This window comes from Phyllostomus discolor, chromosome 7 (genome assembly GCF_004126475.2).
Source record: "Phyllostomus discolor isolate MPI-MPIP mPhyDis1 chromosome 7, mPhyDis1.pri.v3, whole genome shotgun sequence".
NCBI lineage: Eukaryota > Metazoa > Chordata > Mammalia > Chiroptera > Phyllostomidae > Phyllostomus > Phyllostomus discolor.
In genome coordinates this window covers 107,477,679-107,494,798 of record NC_040909.2, presented here as the reverse complement: position 1 = coordinate 107,494,798, position 17,120 = coordinate 107,477,679, and the positions used below count along the sequence as shown (strand labels likewise).

The 17,120-nt window shown below is 45.6% G+C and overlaps 1 protein-coding gene across 2 annotated transcripts; it reads left to right on the top strand.

Moving 5' to 3' along the window:
- Nucleotides 1-5,537: 5,537 nt before the first annotated feature.
- Nucleotides 5,538-16,718, top strand: GEM (GTP binding protein overexpressed in skeletal muscle). Of its 2 annotated transcripts, none has more exons than XM_028534026.2 (5): nucleotides 5,538-5,700; nucleotides 7,076-7,415; nucleotides 13,603-13,679; nucleotides 14,484-14,688; nucleotides 16,077-16,718. In XM_028534026.2, exons 1-5 carry the CDS (start codon nucleotides 5,680-5,682, stop codon nucleotides 16,352-16,354), a joined length of 921 nt encoding a protein of 306 aa, XP_028389827.1. In that variant the 5' UTR covers nucleotides 5,538-5,679; the 3' UTR covers nucleotides 16,355-16,718. The 2 variants fall into 2 exon arrangements, with proteins under 2 accessions (XP_028389827.1, XP_035887145.1); XM_036031252.1 differs by lacking the exon at nucleotides 5,538-5,700 and adding an exon at nucleotides 6,194-6,813.
- Nucleotides 16,719-17,120: the final 402 nt, after the last annotated feature.

The following is a 17,120-nucleotide window of genomic DNA, read 5'->3' as shown; positions in this document are numbered from 1 at the left end:
TCATAATCACTCTCGTTGACACAGTGCCCTGTGGTTAACAAAGCACTTCCACACTCAGTAGCTGTTTGGTCCTCAGAACAACAAAGCCAAGGTCTCCAGGGTTGGGCGACTTCCCTAGCATCACGTTTCTAGGAAGAGGAAAGGCCTAGGTTTGAACTTGCTTTTCTGATGCTAAATCCCCCACATTGATTTGCAGCCCTTTCAGGGATTACAAAGTCAGATTCTCCTGGGGCTAGGTAGGTAATGTGCATGAGAGAAGCTGACTGGAGTATCATGCTTTAGCAAGTAGTGAGGACTATGGGGAATTGGAGCACTTGCCTTGACTGAAGGCATCAAAATGCAAAACATTTAAAAGCAATTAAAAACATTTAATATATCCCCTATTCAGTGCTCAGTCTGTAACCTACCTCTTTGTTGGTGGAAAAAGGGAGGCCATGTGAATGGTGTCACCTTTACCACTGAGTAGCATTGATTTGGTGCCATGAGTGATTTGGTGCCATGAGTGATTTGGTGCCATGACAAACCTGGGCTCTGCCACCTGGTGCCTTGACATATGACCCAGCAATTAGTGTTAAAGGAAACAGGTTTTTATTAACAGGGTTCCAACCTCAGGGTGGGGGTGGTGCAAGGGCACTCCCGCTCAGAGCCCTCCTTTCCCACAAGGCCCAGATCCTCCCTTGCTTCCCAAAAGGTTACAAGCCAAAACCATGCCCAGAAGTTCCCCATATCCTTACCCATCCTTAAGCCTGTCCTAAAAACAGGTCTCCATCCCCTCTGGAATGTGCACTTGTGGGTTTCAGAGTCACCATCCTCTCACAGCAGCTCCCTCCTTCAGGATCTGGGGTGTGCTGTTCTCAGCCTCCACATAGTGGTTCAGAAAAACACATGCCGTGCTACACTGGATCATGGTGGAGTCCAGCAAGGCACACGATCCAAGAGAGTGGCTTCTTCATATGTCCTTCAGAGAAGCAGAAGTACCTCCTCTCTCACTACAGACCACACAGCTTCTCCCCTCTTCTCTTTCAGCCCACCCACATTTTAATGTGTGGCCTGGAACTTCCTGCATGACCTCCTATCCAGCCCCTCCTATGATGTGCTAGTGTCTGCCATTTTTTGCCACTTTCCCCATATCTTTTACCTTCTTTTGGCTGCCATCTTTAGGGCAAAATTTCCCAGTAACTCACTGACATCCAGGGTGGGCATCCACCCCCAGCTTCTCCTGCAGGTGCAATATATAAGCTATTCTTCCCTGCCCTACCCCCCCAGGCCCTGCTATGTCACAAATCTCTGAGCGGTTTCACAGTCACACACACAATTCACCCTACTCTTCCCTTCCAGAAGTCACAGCTAGTAACTTGCCATTGTTATACAAAGTATCTTAAACACTGCACCATCAAACTCTTCCCCCAGTCCAGGATTATGGGGGTTTTCTCCTATTTTCAGGGAACCCTGGTTCTGCATGCTGTTACACAAATATGATTTGGTTTTGGGAGTCTACAGTATAGATGAGGCAGCATAGCATGTTGAAGATTACGTGAGTGACTCTAATGCCTTTGGGATAGTATTACAGATGTGCAGATCCTGGGCCTAGAGTTTTCAAGGGATGAGATTCAAAGTAATATTGTATTCATGGTTGTGTGAGTCTCTGATGTCTTAACCCACCTCCTTCCTCTCAATCATGCTTTTTTAAATTTGTGAACGAAAAAGGTGCTATGTAATAAACCTGACAAGCCCCGGGGGGCCTATATGGCAGGCCTGACAAACTCAGTGACCAAAAGTAACCCCACAGGATAGTCTGATGACAAATTGCTACCTAGACAGGCCATGGTGGGTAGTCACACAGTGGGACGTGACTGTGTCACATAGTCATCCCACTATGTGACCACCCACAGGCCTCTAGTTTCCTTAGCAAAGGTCAAGCTTTACTTGTGTGAGCACCGTCTACTGTTCCTATGAACAGTACCTTTGAAATGTTAGAGTAATTTTCTTTCCCAGACCCCTCGAAGGCACGACTGCAGGCCCCAGAGCCCTCATTATTATCTTATTCCCTATATACTATCTCTGTGTGCTGTAAATGTTAACTGTTCTGTACCCACCAATGTATAAAAGAAGTATTTGTCTCTGCATTTTGCTTTTCATCCAATCCTAAAGATTTTCCTGTTTTGCTCCCTCCCCTGCACTTATTCTACCACTAATGGATTTCAAGCTACCCTCCTTATGACTTCTCCTTTGATTCTAAATGTATAAAAGGAACCACAAAACTGTCATTCTCCAGAGCATTTTTTCAATTCATTGAGATCTTGCTTTGTGGCATTTCCTTGGTGCAGATAAATTCTTTTTTTAAAAAAATTTTTAAAAAGATTTTATTTACTTATCTTTTAGAGAGGGAAGGGAGGGAGAAAGAGAGAGAGAGAGAGAGAAACATCAATGTGTGGTTGCTGGGGGCTGTCGCCTGCAACCCATGCATGTACCCTGACTGGGAATCGAACCTGTGACACTTTGGTTCACAGCCCGTGCTCAACCCACTGAGCTACGCCAGCCAGGGCTGGTGCAGATAAATTCTTATAAAACTTTTCTATAGGTTTGGATGTTCTTCTTTTGACAAATTCATGGGACTTGGTTGCTCAGTACTATATGTTGAGAGAAGAGTGACAATGACAGAGACTGTAGTCAGGGTCCTAAAGGAACCCCAAGTTCACTTTCTCACCCAGGATATGAGGCCTGGAAAAGAGAGAGAAGAGCCTAGATAATACCTTTAAGGAGAGAAATCCCACCCATCAGTGAAATGTGGCCAGGTGAAGGTCATGGGCTTTGGACAACCAAGTAAAAATTTCTCTTGTGAGACGAGATAGGGAGTTGGCTGTGGTGGGGTTAGCATGGGAACTGGGTTGAAGTGTATCCCCTACTCTAAATGGAACAGTGGTTAAGACTGTGGTCCCGGAGAGCACAGCTCTACTACCTTCCAGCTCTATGGCTTTGCACAAGTTATTTCACCTCACTGCTCAACATCTTCATCCATGAAACGTGGGTAAGTGCAGTGATGATGAGAATTAACTGAGATGAGGCAGGCATACAATTCACTACATGTTTTTGCTGTTTTGAGTTCTGTCTTCTAGCTGTACTCTCCTTCATGTTAGCTAGAACCCGAGGACGCCTGGAAATGCTGGCAGAAGAATATGAAGAGGGTAATTCGTAGAACAAGAAACTACAATATTCTGCCAGCTTTTCCTCTTAAGAACTTGCCACTTGTCCAAATGCCCTGATTCCACCTCCCACCCCACCCCAGTTTCATACCCTCAGACGGTCCCAGGGAGCTGGAATCCAGGATGAGGTAGCTGGAACTCCGCTGGATAAGATTTGGCTCTCAAATACGCTCTTTGCTGGGTGTGACTGCGATTTTTGTCTAAATACTCAAACTTAACTGTTATTCAGTTGAAACTTTTCCTAAGTAGTTTTTTTTTCTCATTTGGCTTCTTGTAGGACAGAAAATTTAAGAAGATTCTTTTATTCAAACCCAATGTGGCTGTACTCACCCAGTCAATACTGGGCTGAATGCACCCTTCCTCCCCAATCTTTATGGAGTTTGTTTTCATTGTGTGCCTCACGAACACCAATGAAAAATAGTTCATAGTGATTGTTGTCTAGGCATAGAATTCGGCCCTTGTTAGTGTGAAGAATTGGGCTCTTGTCAATGGACAAAAGTGGAATTGAGAGGCTATATGATATGCTTATAAACTCTGATTTATTCTTAATTTTTACCCACATAATGCTTCTTTTGAGACCAGTTGGCAGAGTAGGAGGCTCAGCATGGAAACAGTATGGATAATTCTGAAATGCAGTTAATTTACAAACTACCTGTGTTTTAGCATGGAGTCATCAATACGCTCTTTGGTGATTTTTCTTTCTCTCCCCTCGACTTCTCCCCTCCCCTTCTTTCCCCACATCTGTTGCCATCCCTTCCTGTCTAAGCCAAGAAGGAAAGCTTGATTGAAGTGAAAGGCACCATCCAGGAAATTACGATACCCATGTTCCAGCTCCAGCTCCAGCTCTGCCATCTACTAACTCAGTGGTGGTCATCCCTCTGGGTCTCAGCTTCCTTTTGCATAAAATAAGCAGAAGGTTGGGGTTAGGGCACCTGGAACTAAAGGAGCTCTAAGTCTGTGGATTCCACCTTTGCCACCTTAGGGCCTGATAGGTCTCAGCAGCTGTAACAGGGATAGTCCCCAAGCAGGCAATTGCCTGCAGGATAATAAAATGGCCCATCCTCACAGCAGTCCGGGCACTCTCAAATGATGCTGGTGCCTTTGGCTGCTTTTTGGAGCCACCAGCCAACACAGAGGTGAAGCTGGTGGAAAAGAGGATGGAAGTGCTGGAAAGGCCAGTGTCTTCCCCAAACACAGCACCTGGGGGATGCCCATGTCTCCGGGAGGAAGTCACTGAAATCCTTCAGCTGGTGGCACAGTGCAAACAGGCGCACCAGGTTTTCAATCTTGATTCTTGCCACTTATACAAGCTGTGTGACCTTGGGCGAGCTCTCTGGCCAAGTGTCATTTGTCTCCTGTGGGGAATGGGGGTAGCGATATATCCATCTTGCAAACTGTGTAAGGATTGAGGCACTGCAGAGGGCTAACAGTGCCTATCGATAACAGGTACTCAGAGGTACTTAGCAAATGGTAGTCGCAGTGGTTGTTACTATTATCCTGTGCTCTTGCACAGGAACTCTCGGTAGACAGTGGGCCCCAGTGTCTAGCTCAGGGATCCTCCCTGTGGCTAGGAGGCACCAGCTGGCTCCATGCCCAGGACCAAGCTCCAGGCACAGAGATGGTGCTGATTTGAATACTGATTATATTCCCTGCTTGAGGAGCCTCAGTATCCTGGCCCAGAGCAGGAGGGCTGACATTTAGCACAATCTGGTGGAGCCTAATGAAGTTATTTTTCAAAGCTGTCCCTTTCGAGGTCTTGTCGCCATTCTTCACCTCTCTGGTCCATTCTTTCTGCATCCCTGTCAGAAAAGGGCAACAAAAGGTAGTGCAGGGCTCCCCTTCCTCCCCTTTTCGTTGAGAAAGTGACAGGGACTGGCTCAGGCAGTTCTCCTTGCAGAAGATGCGGCTCACACAGTCTGGGCCACTCATGGTGGGGGCAGCCCCATCCTAGAAGCTGACATCTCCACACCCCTGGCTGATCCCTGTTTTCTTTTTCTTTTCTTTTCTTTTTTGTTGTTGTTACTTGTTTGTCTGTTTGTTTTTGGCAAAGCCAGGCTCACAGCTGAAACCTGCCTTTTCCTCCATCCTTTTCCTGGGCAGTTTGGAAGTGCTTTGCCGGTAAGCTCGGAGAAGTGGCACTTAACTTGGTGTATTTTTCCATCTCCCTGAGTCCACCAGATAAAATAAAATAAAACAAAATAAACTGCCAGCCTGGGATTGCATTGTTATTTTTCAAAAGGGGCTAGCAGTCACATGACTGCGAGTAACTGATTTAGCAAAGCGGCTGCAACTTGGAGTTTGCTGCAGAGCTGCCCCTCCCGCCTGGGGCACTGACGTCACGGAAAAGCCCCGCGCCGGCTATAAACGGGGAGCAGCGCGGCTGCGGGCCTGAAGCTGACTTGTCTCTGCACGAGTATCCCGCACTCTGCGGCCCTGGATCTTGGCGCGCACCGTGCGTGGACGCACAGATACGCGGATGCCTACCTGGCCGAGCCAGGTAAGGGTCGCTTCTGGAGGGGCCTCTCACCGCGCCGCGAGGGAGTGATTGGGGAGGGAGTGGGCGTTCCCAGCCCCAAAACTTTCTAAGTTGAGAACAGAGCCCCTGGAACATGCCGTGGGCTCTGGTTTTTCCGGGCACAGGCAGACTTTAAGGTGCAAAGGAAGCCAGTGGTTATCAGCAGGTTCTTTAGTTCAATTCCGTAGGAGGGTCGCCTCCTCCTAGAGGCAGCCGTCAGTGATACTCCGTGCCTTTGTTGTTTAGATAAAAGCGTGCCAACTGAGGCGCTGCTTGTAAGATTAAGAAACCGGCGGGTCGTCCTGGCTAGAGGCCGACGTGTTGGGGTGTGGAGTGTGGGGCGAGGGTGCTGGGGGAGTGTCTGTGCTCTTCTTTCGTGAGTGGGTCTGGCTGATTAAAATGAAAATGCTTGTGCTTTATCTCCAGTAGCCTGGCAGAAGAGACCTCTGTGTCAGGGGAGGGAGACTTGCAAAGGGAAAGCTGTTGCCAAGTTGTTGAATGTCATTTAGGAGAGTCTGTGGCCCTCCGGTTTGCTCCAAGGTGGAAATCTGAGTTGAATTAAGGAACTCTGGGAGAGGACGTGGTGTAATGAGAGGAAAGCATTTTCTCTGCAAATTTGATAGGTCTGAATGGGAGCAGGTCATTTCCCTGCCAGAATGACAAGGCTTGAGGCTGGGGTTTTTACAATGTGGTATCTGTGGGCAAGAGGGCAGAGCTGAGGCATAAACCTCAAACAAATTCTTTATCACTTCCAAATAATAGCTTATTCAGGCAGTTGGAGAGTATTAGGGCAACTTGACTAAACATGGAAGTTCCAATAAGTGCTTGTCTAGTCCAGCCAGGGGGAGTGATGTCATTGCCACGTGTTTCCCACCAAGGCACAAAAGCCTGCTGGCTGCTGGTGCAATTAAGAGCCATGTTTAGACAAGAGCAGCTAACCTGGCCCACTGGTTCCCAGCTACATTAGCTCGTGGATTTTCAGGCCATTCCTGGAGGCTGTGGTTCCTTCTTGCTGCCTCTGTGTCCGCTCTGAGTGGGGGTCCCCAGGCTTCCTTGAGGATGGAGGAGGCTCCAGGGCAGTGGATGATGCTAACGGTGCTTTTTCTCTTTGCAAATGACAATCCGCTAGAGGAGCTAATTACTAATTTTGTGTGTGTATGCTTGTGTGTATGTATGTGTCCATTTGAAAGCCTGTTGGATTTGGGGACTATTTCACTGGTGTACCTTATGTACGGTAGGGCTACTTGGATCTCACTCCACTTAAAAGAATGTCACTGATTGCTGACTGTATGTTTGAGACTCCCGAGCTCTTGCTCAAGCTTACTACTGCTAACATTTTGGCCACTTTGCTCTCCAGGGCCCAACAATGACTCTGAACAATGTCACCATGCGCCAGGGCACTGTGGGCATGCAGCCACAGCAGCAGCGCTGGAGCATCCCAGCGGATGGCAGGCATCTGATGGTCCAGAAAGAGCCCTACCAGTACAGCCAGTACAGCCATCACCCTGCTGCCCCTGACGACCACTGCCGCCGGAGCTGGTCCTCTGACTCCACAGACTCAGTCATCTCCTCTGAGTCGGGGAACACCTACTACCGGGTGGTGCTCATAGGGGAGCAGGGGGTGGGCAAGTCCACTCTGGCTAACATCTTTGCAGGCGTGCATGACAGCATGGACAGCGACTGCGAGGTGCTGGGAGGTAGGTGGCTCAGCCCCAGCAGGCTTCTGTCCGTCAGCAGTGGTCCAGGCAGAAAGAACAAGTGGGTGGGTCATCTATCCGCAGAGCTGAGAACTGCGATTATGCATTCTCGGCACTGGCCAGGGAGAGAAGTCCCCAGAAAAGCCCTGGCACAGGCCCGTGGGACAATAAAATAAAAATGCTTATAGATAAAACTGTGGGCCAGAAGGGGAATTTCTTAGATTCCAGCTCTAAAGGGACCAGGGGCACTGATTAAAGAGGGTAGAGCGAGTGGGTCAGGCTCCCACGTCTGGCGTTTGCCAGTTCTGCCCTGGACCTTTCAAGAGATCAGTGTAGACGTAGCTTTTTTCCATGGTTAGTCCTAAAACCAAACTGAAAAGTGGATGGATCAGTTCATTTCCACCAGTGTTGGAGGTTTTTGAGGGTGTAGGAGAGTTTTTAGTCTGTATTTGAAATAGTACAATATTTTTAAAAGTTTGTTGAATGATAACAATAATGATACATATATTTGTATAGAGTTTTACAGTTTTTCAAGGTGATTGTCCCTGTACAATCTCATTTAAGATACTTACTACTTAAGCCCTGCCTACTTCCAGAACTGATTTGAGGTGGCATAGTCTCCAAAGTGCACAAATGCCTCAAATATACGCAATGTGTAGCGCTGTATTCTGGGAAGTGATGTGAAGATCCTGTCAGTGGTATTCATACTGTGTCTTTCAGCCATGGTTTCCATCTTAGCATACATGACCAGGGTGGTTGTGTGTCCTTATTCATATACATGACCAAGGTGGTTGCAGAATATCCCTATTTGCAGCTGTAGACAAGAAGAACCTTCCAGTGCTTGTCCAGATGGCATGGTCTGTCAGTACACTCAGTTGCGACTCACCGTTGAATCACCGAGTTCTGCCACATACTTGTTGCATAGGAGTCTTGCTCCATGCTTAGTACTGTCTCCCCACTTCCACTAACTGTTTATTATTCTTGACTGTCTCCAGTGTCAGGGAATTCACTGCTTCATAAGGCAAGCCCCTGAACTGGGCTACAAATGATGACTCAACAGAACATTGATTTCTTATGCTGGAATCTCAGGAACTATAGCTAACCAAGAATCAAGGGAGGGATGGGTATCCTGTATTTGCTGTTGTTGATTTTGGCCCTCACAAAATTTTGTGCTCATGCGAGTAAACCGTGCCTCCGGGGTACCAAGTGGGTTAGCTGGGATTAGAACCTGGGGTTTTATCATCTTAGTTTGGCATTGTTCTCATTCTGCCATTGACGGAGAACCTATGTGCCAGGCACTGTGCTAAGTACTTCCCATAAGTATTTTTGATAATGTTTGTAAAATTGAACCAATTTGCTACTTATTATCCCTGTTTTACAGGTGAAGAAATGGAAGCTTAGGAAGTCAGGTGACCTACTCAGGGTGAAAAAGCTAGTCTATGGTATAGTCAGGACTCAAACCTAGTTGTTGACCCCAAATCTTATGTCCTTTCTCTGTTCCCTGCAGCCCTTGGGTTAAGCATCCAAATGCTATTAAGTATGACAGCATTTTGGGCTGGGATCAGCCACATGCCTGGCTCTGTCTGAGTCTGTGGTCACCAGTGGTGACTAAGGTACCGCCTACCCTCTTAGGAAGCCACTAAATGTCAGTGGCTATAATTCAGAGCAGGGTGAAATTCATGAATACCTTAAGAAGTAACAAAAAAATCCCTTTGGGGATTGACATAAGGAAGAGATTAACAGAAAGTTTTTGTTTTTGTTTTTTGAGAGGGAGGAATTGTAAAAGTTAGTGGATGGCAGGCTTTCAAAAATGTCAGTCAGTCAGAGTGGAATGGTATTTATGTGGAAGGTACTGTTCCCGTAGGCGTCACAGAGGGTTAAGAAGACCGACTCATACCTGGGCTTTGGAAGGCAGGCTTCTGTTTGGGAAACCTCTTTGTTTAATGGAGGGAGAGGAGGGAAGATTCCTTTCCATATCTCTTCAAATAGAGAATCTTTTTTCCCCTTTTTATTTGGATGACACTGGTTAACAAAATTATATAGGTTTCAGGTGCACAATTCCACAACACACCATCTATGCACTGTACTGTGTGCTCACCACCCCAAGTCAAGTCTCCTCCATCATCAGTTATCCCCCCATACTCTCTTCTACCTCCCCCTACTTCCTGCCCCCTGCAAACACCACAATGTTGTCCAAGTTCATGCATTTTTTTTCCAAATAGAGAATCTTTGACAACGAGAAGCTTCTCAGGTGACCTGTCTAAAGTGTCCTCCTATTTGAGTAACCTAATTTATACTGTATAGGATTGCATCCCTTATTTGTAGATGGCTGTTGGAATCACTAGTTGGCTTTATGTTTCCCAATGAGGGGATTTTGCAAGGCATACCCTACACTGTTCTTTTTTGCAGCATTAACCTTAAGCAAAAAATCTACACAATACTCTCATCACTATTTCTCCTAATAAAGATGGATGTTGTACAGATACATTGCAATAATCTTATGACTATGTACACAGTTAATGCCATTCAGTTATTTATTCATTCATTCATTTCTAAACAGTTACTGAACAGATACCATGGACTTGGTGAAGCACTGTGGGACACGTAGGGTCATGGGGCTTCTTCCCCAATGATACTTACAGTTTATGCAATGGAGATCAGATACACACCAACTATAACTCAGGATAGAGTGTGATAAGTGTCTTGAAAGAGATACAAGGACAGTGCTGTGTGAATTCAGAGGAGAAAAGAGTACTTCTGGCTATGGAAATCAGAACGGGTTCATGGAAGAGGTGGTCTCTAAAAACAACCAGGATGTGGAACTTTTCAGACAGGTGAGAAGGCAGCACACACACACACACACACACACACACACACACACAGAGGAAGGGCCCAAATGAGCCCTGGATGCACCGTCTGATGAAGTGGGCTTGGATCCCAGCTTCCACAGTGAATGAGCCGGGTGCTCTTGCATGAGATATGCTCTTTGGGCTTCCTCATTAGTAAAATAGGGACAACACCTACTTCACAGGTACTAAGAGGATTGAAGGAGATAACATCCTAAGCACGTAGCATAGTGCCTGGCACATAGCAAGTGTGAAATGAACATTAATTAAAGCTGATTCTGAACCTACCATTCCCTCTCCCTGGGCCTATCTTCCAAAACTGGCACTTTCATTGCTCATAATCCCCATCCACTTTGGTCGCTCCTAGCAGGGGTCCATGAGACACACAGGAGACATGAGCCACTAAAGGAGAGGACAATATTCTTAGAGCAGGTGTTCCTTCCAGGGTTTCTTAGGACCCCTTGGGCTGTGAAAGCTAAAAGCAGGTGAGAATTTGCGGGGAGAGGGATGCTGGAGCCTCAGAACCTTTGAGGGGCTGCAGGGCCCGGTTTGAGAGCTGTGCACGTGTTACACACAGCACTCGAGCCAGTGTTGGGCAGGAGGGTCCTCCAAGTGCAATGGGGGTGACAGGAGGAAAGACAAATCTAGGTGCACCTCCTGGGAAATGTGGCTATTGGTCGCAATTACCCAATCATAGAAACTCCATCCCACCCCCATCAGTTTGACCTGTCTTGATACACTGAGTGGGAGAGCATACCCTCAGGGGCTTCCATGGAGAGCACCTGAGAACATCCCCGACCCAGGTTACTGAAAAGCCTGAGGCACCAGTGGGCTTCAACCTTTTCTCCACACACCTGAACCCAGGTGTGTCCAGAAGAGGCCCAATTTCAAAGGTCTCTTCTGGAATTTCATATTCTTTCATTTTTCCTCTCTTCACCTGATTAGCACTTGAAAAATCTAAAAGGTGAGTGACTAAGGGAGGAAGAGAAACTTGAGCTTAGCAAGTTAGGGAGAAGGCTGTCTGGCAGGACGCTTTGTGTGTTTGAAGACTCCTTGGGGTATGTAGCTAGAGGCAGAATTTAAACCCGTGTGGGGCAAATGCACAAAGCAGGGTGGAGATGTATCGTTTTAGGCTCCCGAGTTTCCCACACAATGATTTTCAGGCAGTGGGAAGTCCAGACAGAATGCTGTTGTCAGGAACCTTCCAGAACAGCAAAGCAGATTGGCTCTGCTTTTACAGATGCAATCCTTAGTCCATTTTTTTCCTCAACTTGTTCTGATTCCTCTCAAGCCAAGAGATGGTTTGTGTGCTTTTCTCTTAGCTGTTGGAATACCGTATGCTTTATTTCAACTACTAGGGATTCAAGTGAGTCCCTTGTACCTGCTTTTGAGTGGTGGGTGGAAGGCAGAGAAAGTGCTTTTGTGAGTGTCCTTTGCTTTAGAGAAAGCGCCCCACCTGCCCATCTGTTCTGCTCAGGCTCTGAGTTATACAGCCGTTTGGTTATATTGGTTTGCCTGTTGAGGTCATGAAGCTCTGCTCCCCAGGAAGGAGGTCTCAGGTGTGCTGAGTATTGTGGGAAGCAAACACGGTGGGCAGTGGGTGTAACCAACGTTTAATGCCCCAGTGGGAAACAGTTACCACCCATGAGGGCAATGACACCTAACTGACAGAAAGAGCCATTCCTGGTTAACTTTCTTCTCATCTGTCCACGTCTTCCTTTCTTTCCTTTTCCTGATTCTAGTTCCTAGAGATGAAAAAACAGTAAACCAGGAACACTGTTTTTTAGAACCCCTCACTATAATAAAAAAAAGAAATGGCCTGGTTTCCCTAAGGCAGTGCTTTTAAGCTAGGATTTACTGACAGCAGGAGTATGGCAAGAGCCAACTGCTGGCATCTGCAGGAGTGATGATAACAGCTAACACGTATTGCATTTCTACTTTGTATGTAGTTGCCACACAGCCCTAAGGTGTGGATACTCTTATGAGTCCCATTTCACAGCTGGAGGCCCAGAGAGCTTACGTGGTCCAGAACCACATAGTTAATAGGGGATGGCACTCAGAGTCTAATTTAGGTTTGTCGGTGCTCACAGCCACAATGCCATATTTATGATTCATTCATTCATTTGATAAGTTTTTACACAGCACTCGCAATATAGCAGGCACTGCACTGAGTGCTGGGCATGATAGCAGTGAACAGTGCAGGTGCCCATCTATGCCTTAACAGTCTGGAAGTGAGGGGAACATAAAATAATAAAATAAATTAAATGGGTTGCATGTTAAATAGAGATGAGCACAATAACGAAAATAAAACAGGAGTAAGGACTATGAGTGGCGAAGAGGTGTTGCACTTTTAAATAGATGGTCAGGGAACTGCCCCATGCAGGAGCAGGTAGGGGAACAAGTCTTTTGGACATTTGAAGGAACAGATTCCAGGCAAAAAGAACAGCAAGAAAAATGGAAAAAAATCATTGTAAAAATTACAAGTTTCAAATAATGAAATTCAAAATAGGAAGCCTCATTGTGAAAATAAAGTGGGGCAGGCTCAGTTTTGGAGTTGATGGGAATCTTGCAAAGTTTCCAGTTCGCGCAGTCCCCCGCCCGGTGCACTGAGTTTTCTGGGCTGGAGCTGCTCTGGCCCATGGCACTGTGCTCGCCCTTCATCTGCACTCAATCTGGGCTTAAGTGTAGAAAGGAAAGTTTCCATTACCAAGTAGAGCTGGAGGCTGTGCTGTTCTTAGAGCGAAAAACAAGCCTGTTTATTCCGAGGGAAACATATTTTTTTTAAGGAGGAAAATTTTAACCAAAACAGGGGTAATCTCAAGATTTTTTTTATTGCATGCCTCAAAAGAAGAGAAATGTCTCTGAGCTCAAAGTTCCTGAAATTGCTGTGAATGTTCAGTAATCACCCCACTGACACTGAAAGGTATAGTGGATTTCCTTGTAAGGCTTACGAGCGGGGCTCACAGCTCCACTGGGCAGCCAGTGTTTTCTCGTGGCATCGGAGCTTGAATCCGAGTCAAAAGCTCTAACGTGAGTTTATACTCATAATGGTTTTCCTGTATCAAAGGTCCAGGAATGATGAAAACGAGTGCCTTTCACTGCAAGGCACTGGTTTAGTGATACATATCCAGGGGACTTAGGCGTTCTGTTTATAGTACTAGAGGAATATGTGTAGAGTATTGTTCCAAGTGATAAAGCATCGTCTGCCTTTATGAATCTCTGGTTATTTATAATTACTTACATATTTAGTATGTTTATTTTCTATCATATTTTTTACATATCCTCTTATATAAGAATGTTATTATTTGTCTGACTCAAAGTCACTGTTCTTTCTTTTCTAGAAGATACATATGAGCGAACACTGATTGTTGATGGGGAAAGTGCAACAATTATACTCCTGGACATGTGGGAAAATAAGGTATGGGGAGCCCGGAGCTCTCTGTATACTCCTTCGGGGTTTGCCTTCCAACAGGCTGTTGGGTATGAGGGGTGACCTTGGCCTTCTTGGTGTTCCAGATGAGGTAGGCTCATTTTCTTGATTAAAAGCTTTTCCTTCTGAAGTATGAGACTGTTCTCAGGAACAGGTCATTCACAAATGAGCTTTGAATAATAAGTGAGTTGCAGTGATTTGCCCCTAGTTATATTAAAAAATACAAAAAAAAGGATATTTGTTTTAGGGAAAGTGCTGACAAGTATGAATAGTAATTTAAAACTATGTAAAAGCACATTATATGAAGGTGACAGTCTCAATCCTGGCCTTCAGCATTTGCTTTTTAAAGATGTGGGGCTTCTGTGCATATACTCGTTAGCTGCACTTTCTGTCTGTTGAGAACTCTCCTAGTCTCACAGAGGGTTCTTAATTTTACCACTTGGGAAAGACAAAAAGGAGTCTTTTGTAAGTTGGAAAGAGCACATTTTTAGTAGCGTCTGTAGAAAATGAAAATAATGTTTGCTAGAGACATTGTCTAATTTATCAACTCAAGCTGTAGGATGAACTGGACAGTAAAACCTCCTTTTTGGCATAAGTACTTCAAGGGCCAGCAGTCTTTGCAGCCACCAGACATCTGCAGATGTGGAAGACCAATGCATTTTGGGAGTTGGACTAAGTTTTCTTTCTCATATCAGCAAGGGTACTTTAGGATGCACGTATTGTTTCTTTGCAAACTGATGCTTCATTTACCGGGCCAACCTGCGCTCACCAAAGGTCTTCTCTTTTCATTAGGGGGAGAACGAGTGGCTCCAAGACCACTGCATGCAAGTTGGGGATGCCTACCTCATCGTCTACTCCATCACAGACCGAGCCAGCTTTGAGAAGGCCTCCGAGCTGCGAATCCAGCTCCGCAGGGCCCGGCAGACAGAGGACATTCCTATAATTTTGGTTGGCAACAAAAGTGACCTTGTGCGGTGCCGGGAAGTGTCTATTTCAGGTAAGAGGAGTAGTACTAATACCTAGAGACAATCTCTGGGTCACCTGCGTTTTCTTTCAAACAGCTATTCTTCCCTTCCTCTTTCATGAAGTTGGTACCAGGGACTCATTCAAATGCTCTGTAGGGTTTTATGTATACTCTAAGACTCCTATATCCCCAGTCAATGACCTCTGCTGGGTGCTGCTCCCTTGTTCATCTGGTCTACCTACAGAATTCTAATCTCCCCACTCCCAAAAGTTTGCCTGGAATTCCCTTAGGGAAGATACCATACTTAAGGGTTTACTGAAGTCTCAAACCTTTTCTCCTGATCCTTTCTATTTTCCAGGGAGACTCAGAGGTTCAGAGAAGTAGAAATAGCATCTTTATGCAAGAATAATGGGAACTCTGATTTAGGGGAACTGTGAGAAAGAGTTTCATTGAGGATAAGAATTCTACTCAGGCTGCTCCTACCCTTTGCTTCCTAAATTTCAGTTAAGACATCTTTTATTGGGTTTGGTACAATGGTTAAAAATAGAACACCACATTGCAAGGCTCTGCTCAGGAGAAAAGAAACCTGTTAAAGGCTTAATGGACACAGCTCATTTGGGAATGTCTTACCCTTAGGAAACGAGTGTCTACAGTAATCATTTTTTCCAAACTAAACCTTGGATACGTGCTCATTAAACACAATGGAACATTTACAATTGAGACTTTTCCAGAAAAGCTCGTTCATATAGTTTGCTGTAACTATTATCATATATTTGTGAATTCCTCAATATTTTTTAAAAATAGCCCTTCAAAACTTCAAAAAGTTATTTTTTTAAGAGAGAAAGCCAAGTAGTAGGATTCTTATTTTTCAATTCAGGAAACTGGGTCAGGAGAAAAAGTTAAGAGTGTGAGCTTGGGGCGGAAGCAGGCCTGGACCCACACGTGCCTCTTTCGGGTCGTGCAGACTGCCCCCGGGTTTTAAAGACCGCCCTGCTCCCAAGTTTCTTTACCCGAGGGGGGTAGCGTATTTTTCAAGATTGTGATCATTAAAAATATTTATAAAGCGGTTGCCAGTACATAGTAAGTGCAATAAATTAAGGCTATGATTTTTACTGTTATAATAAATATTACCCTTTTGATGAAATGGGACCTTCATCCAGTAAATTTGGTGGACCAGGCCTAAAGCCCATCTCTCCTGCTTCCAGGAATCTCCTTGTGAGACTCTCTGCTTCTGTTTATTCTGTTTGTGCCCTGGGAGGACATGTGGCACAGGGGCCTCCCGTGCTCACTGCATGTGTGACTGCCTTTGAGTTACAGTGAGGACCATTGAAAAGCATGAATCCTTCAGCTTGGCTTTGTGCTATGTGAGGTTGTACTCTGCAGCCCCCCTAACTTTCTTCTTCCCTCCGTCTTCCCCTCAGAAGGGAGAGCGTGTGCGGTGGTGTTTGACTGCAAGTTCATCGAGACCTCCGCGGCTGTCCAGCACAACGTGAAGGAGCTGTTTGAGGGCATTGTGCGACAGGTCCGTCTTCGGCGGGACAGTAAAGAGAAGAACGAGCGGCGGCTGGCCTACCAGAAAAGGAGGGAGAGCATCCCCAGGAAAGCCAGGCGCTTCTGGGGCAAGATTGTGGCTAAAAACAACAAGAACATGGCCTTCAAGCTCAAGTCCAAATCCTGCCATGACCTGTCTGTGCTCTAGGCACCCAGAGTCACCCAGATGTCTCCCTGATGGACATCGTTGAAGGCCATTGGGACTGATAATCTATATTAGATTGGATCATTAAATATTGTTAGATGTGGCTTCCCCTACTGCAGCAGGGAATTAATGTGTTAGCCTCATGGGCAACAAAATGCATGGGAATTGAAAGATCTTTGTCAAGAGTCAGTATTTGCAGGAAAGGCCTGACCTTTCTATCTGAGCACCCGACTCATTAGAGGATGTGTTTGGTGTTCACACGTGTTTCCTCTTTCCTTTGGATGGTAGAGAATTGAAGCGTATAAAAGAATGCCTAGATAAAGAACTTCACATTATTAAAATTTTCCCCAGTGTTCTGATATGTGAATTTGAGGCCAATGGGTCATGAACAAATATAAGAACCTGTCAAAGGGTTTATTCAAATGAAGGAGAACTTCTTTCTCTGTACCTTATATTCCCGAAGCCAGGACCGTGGCATTGGGCTCATCGTGACTGTTGTTGCTCCATCGGGCTGTGAAAAGAAACCGTGGAGCTTGCTGGAAGCTAAAGCTTGCAAACCATTTTGTTCAGTGCCCACAGCTGGGGATCCAGAAATTTGTAGAACTGGGAACTGATACATGTACCACTATGTGTTTCAAAAAAGTATATGTGTACTTCTGTATCTTATAATTTTTATTTTGGGGAATTTATTTTAATCAAATTCAACTTAATTAAACCACCTTTTATGTTTCATTCTTTTTACACTCATAAGGCCATATTTAAAAATATT

What these genes read in the sequence shown, in the direction of transcription:
- GEM (XM_036031252.1), top strand. Translation starts at nt 6,778, where the DNA reads ATGGAGGAGGCTCCAGGGCAGTGGATGATGCTAACG. An exon ending in TGGACATGTGGGAAAATAAG is followed by an intron (nt 13,680 to 14,483) that starts GTATGGGGAGCC and finishes TCTTTTCATTAG; the next exon opens with GGGGAGAACGAGTGGCTCCA. An exon ending in CCGGGAAGTGTCTATTTCAG is followed by an intron (nt 14,689 to 16,076) that starts GTAAGAGGAGTA and finishes TCTTCCCCTCAG; the next exon opens with AAGGGAGAGCGTGTGCGGTG.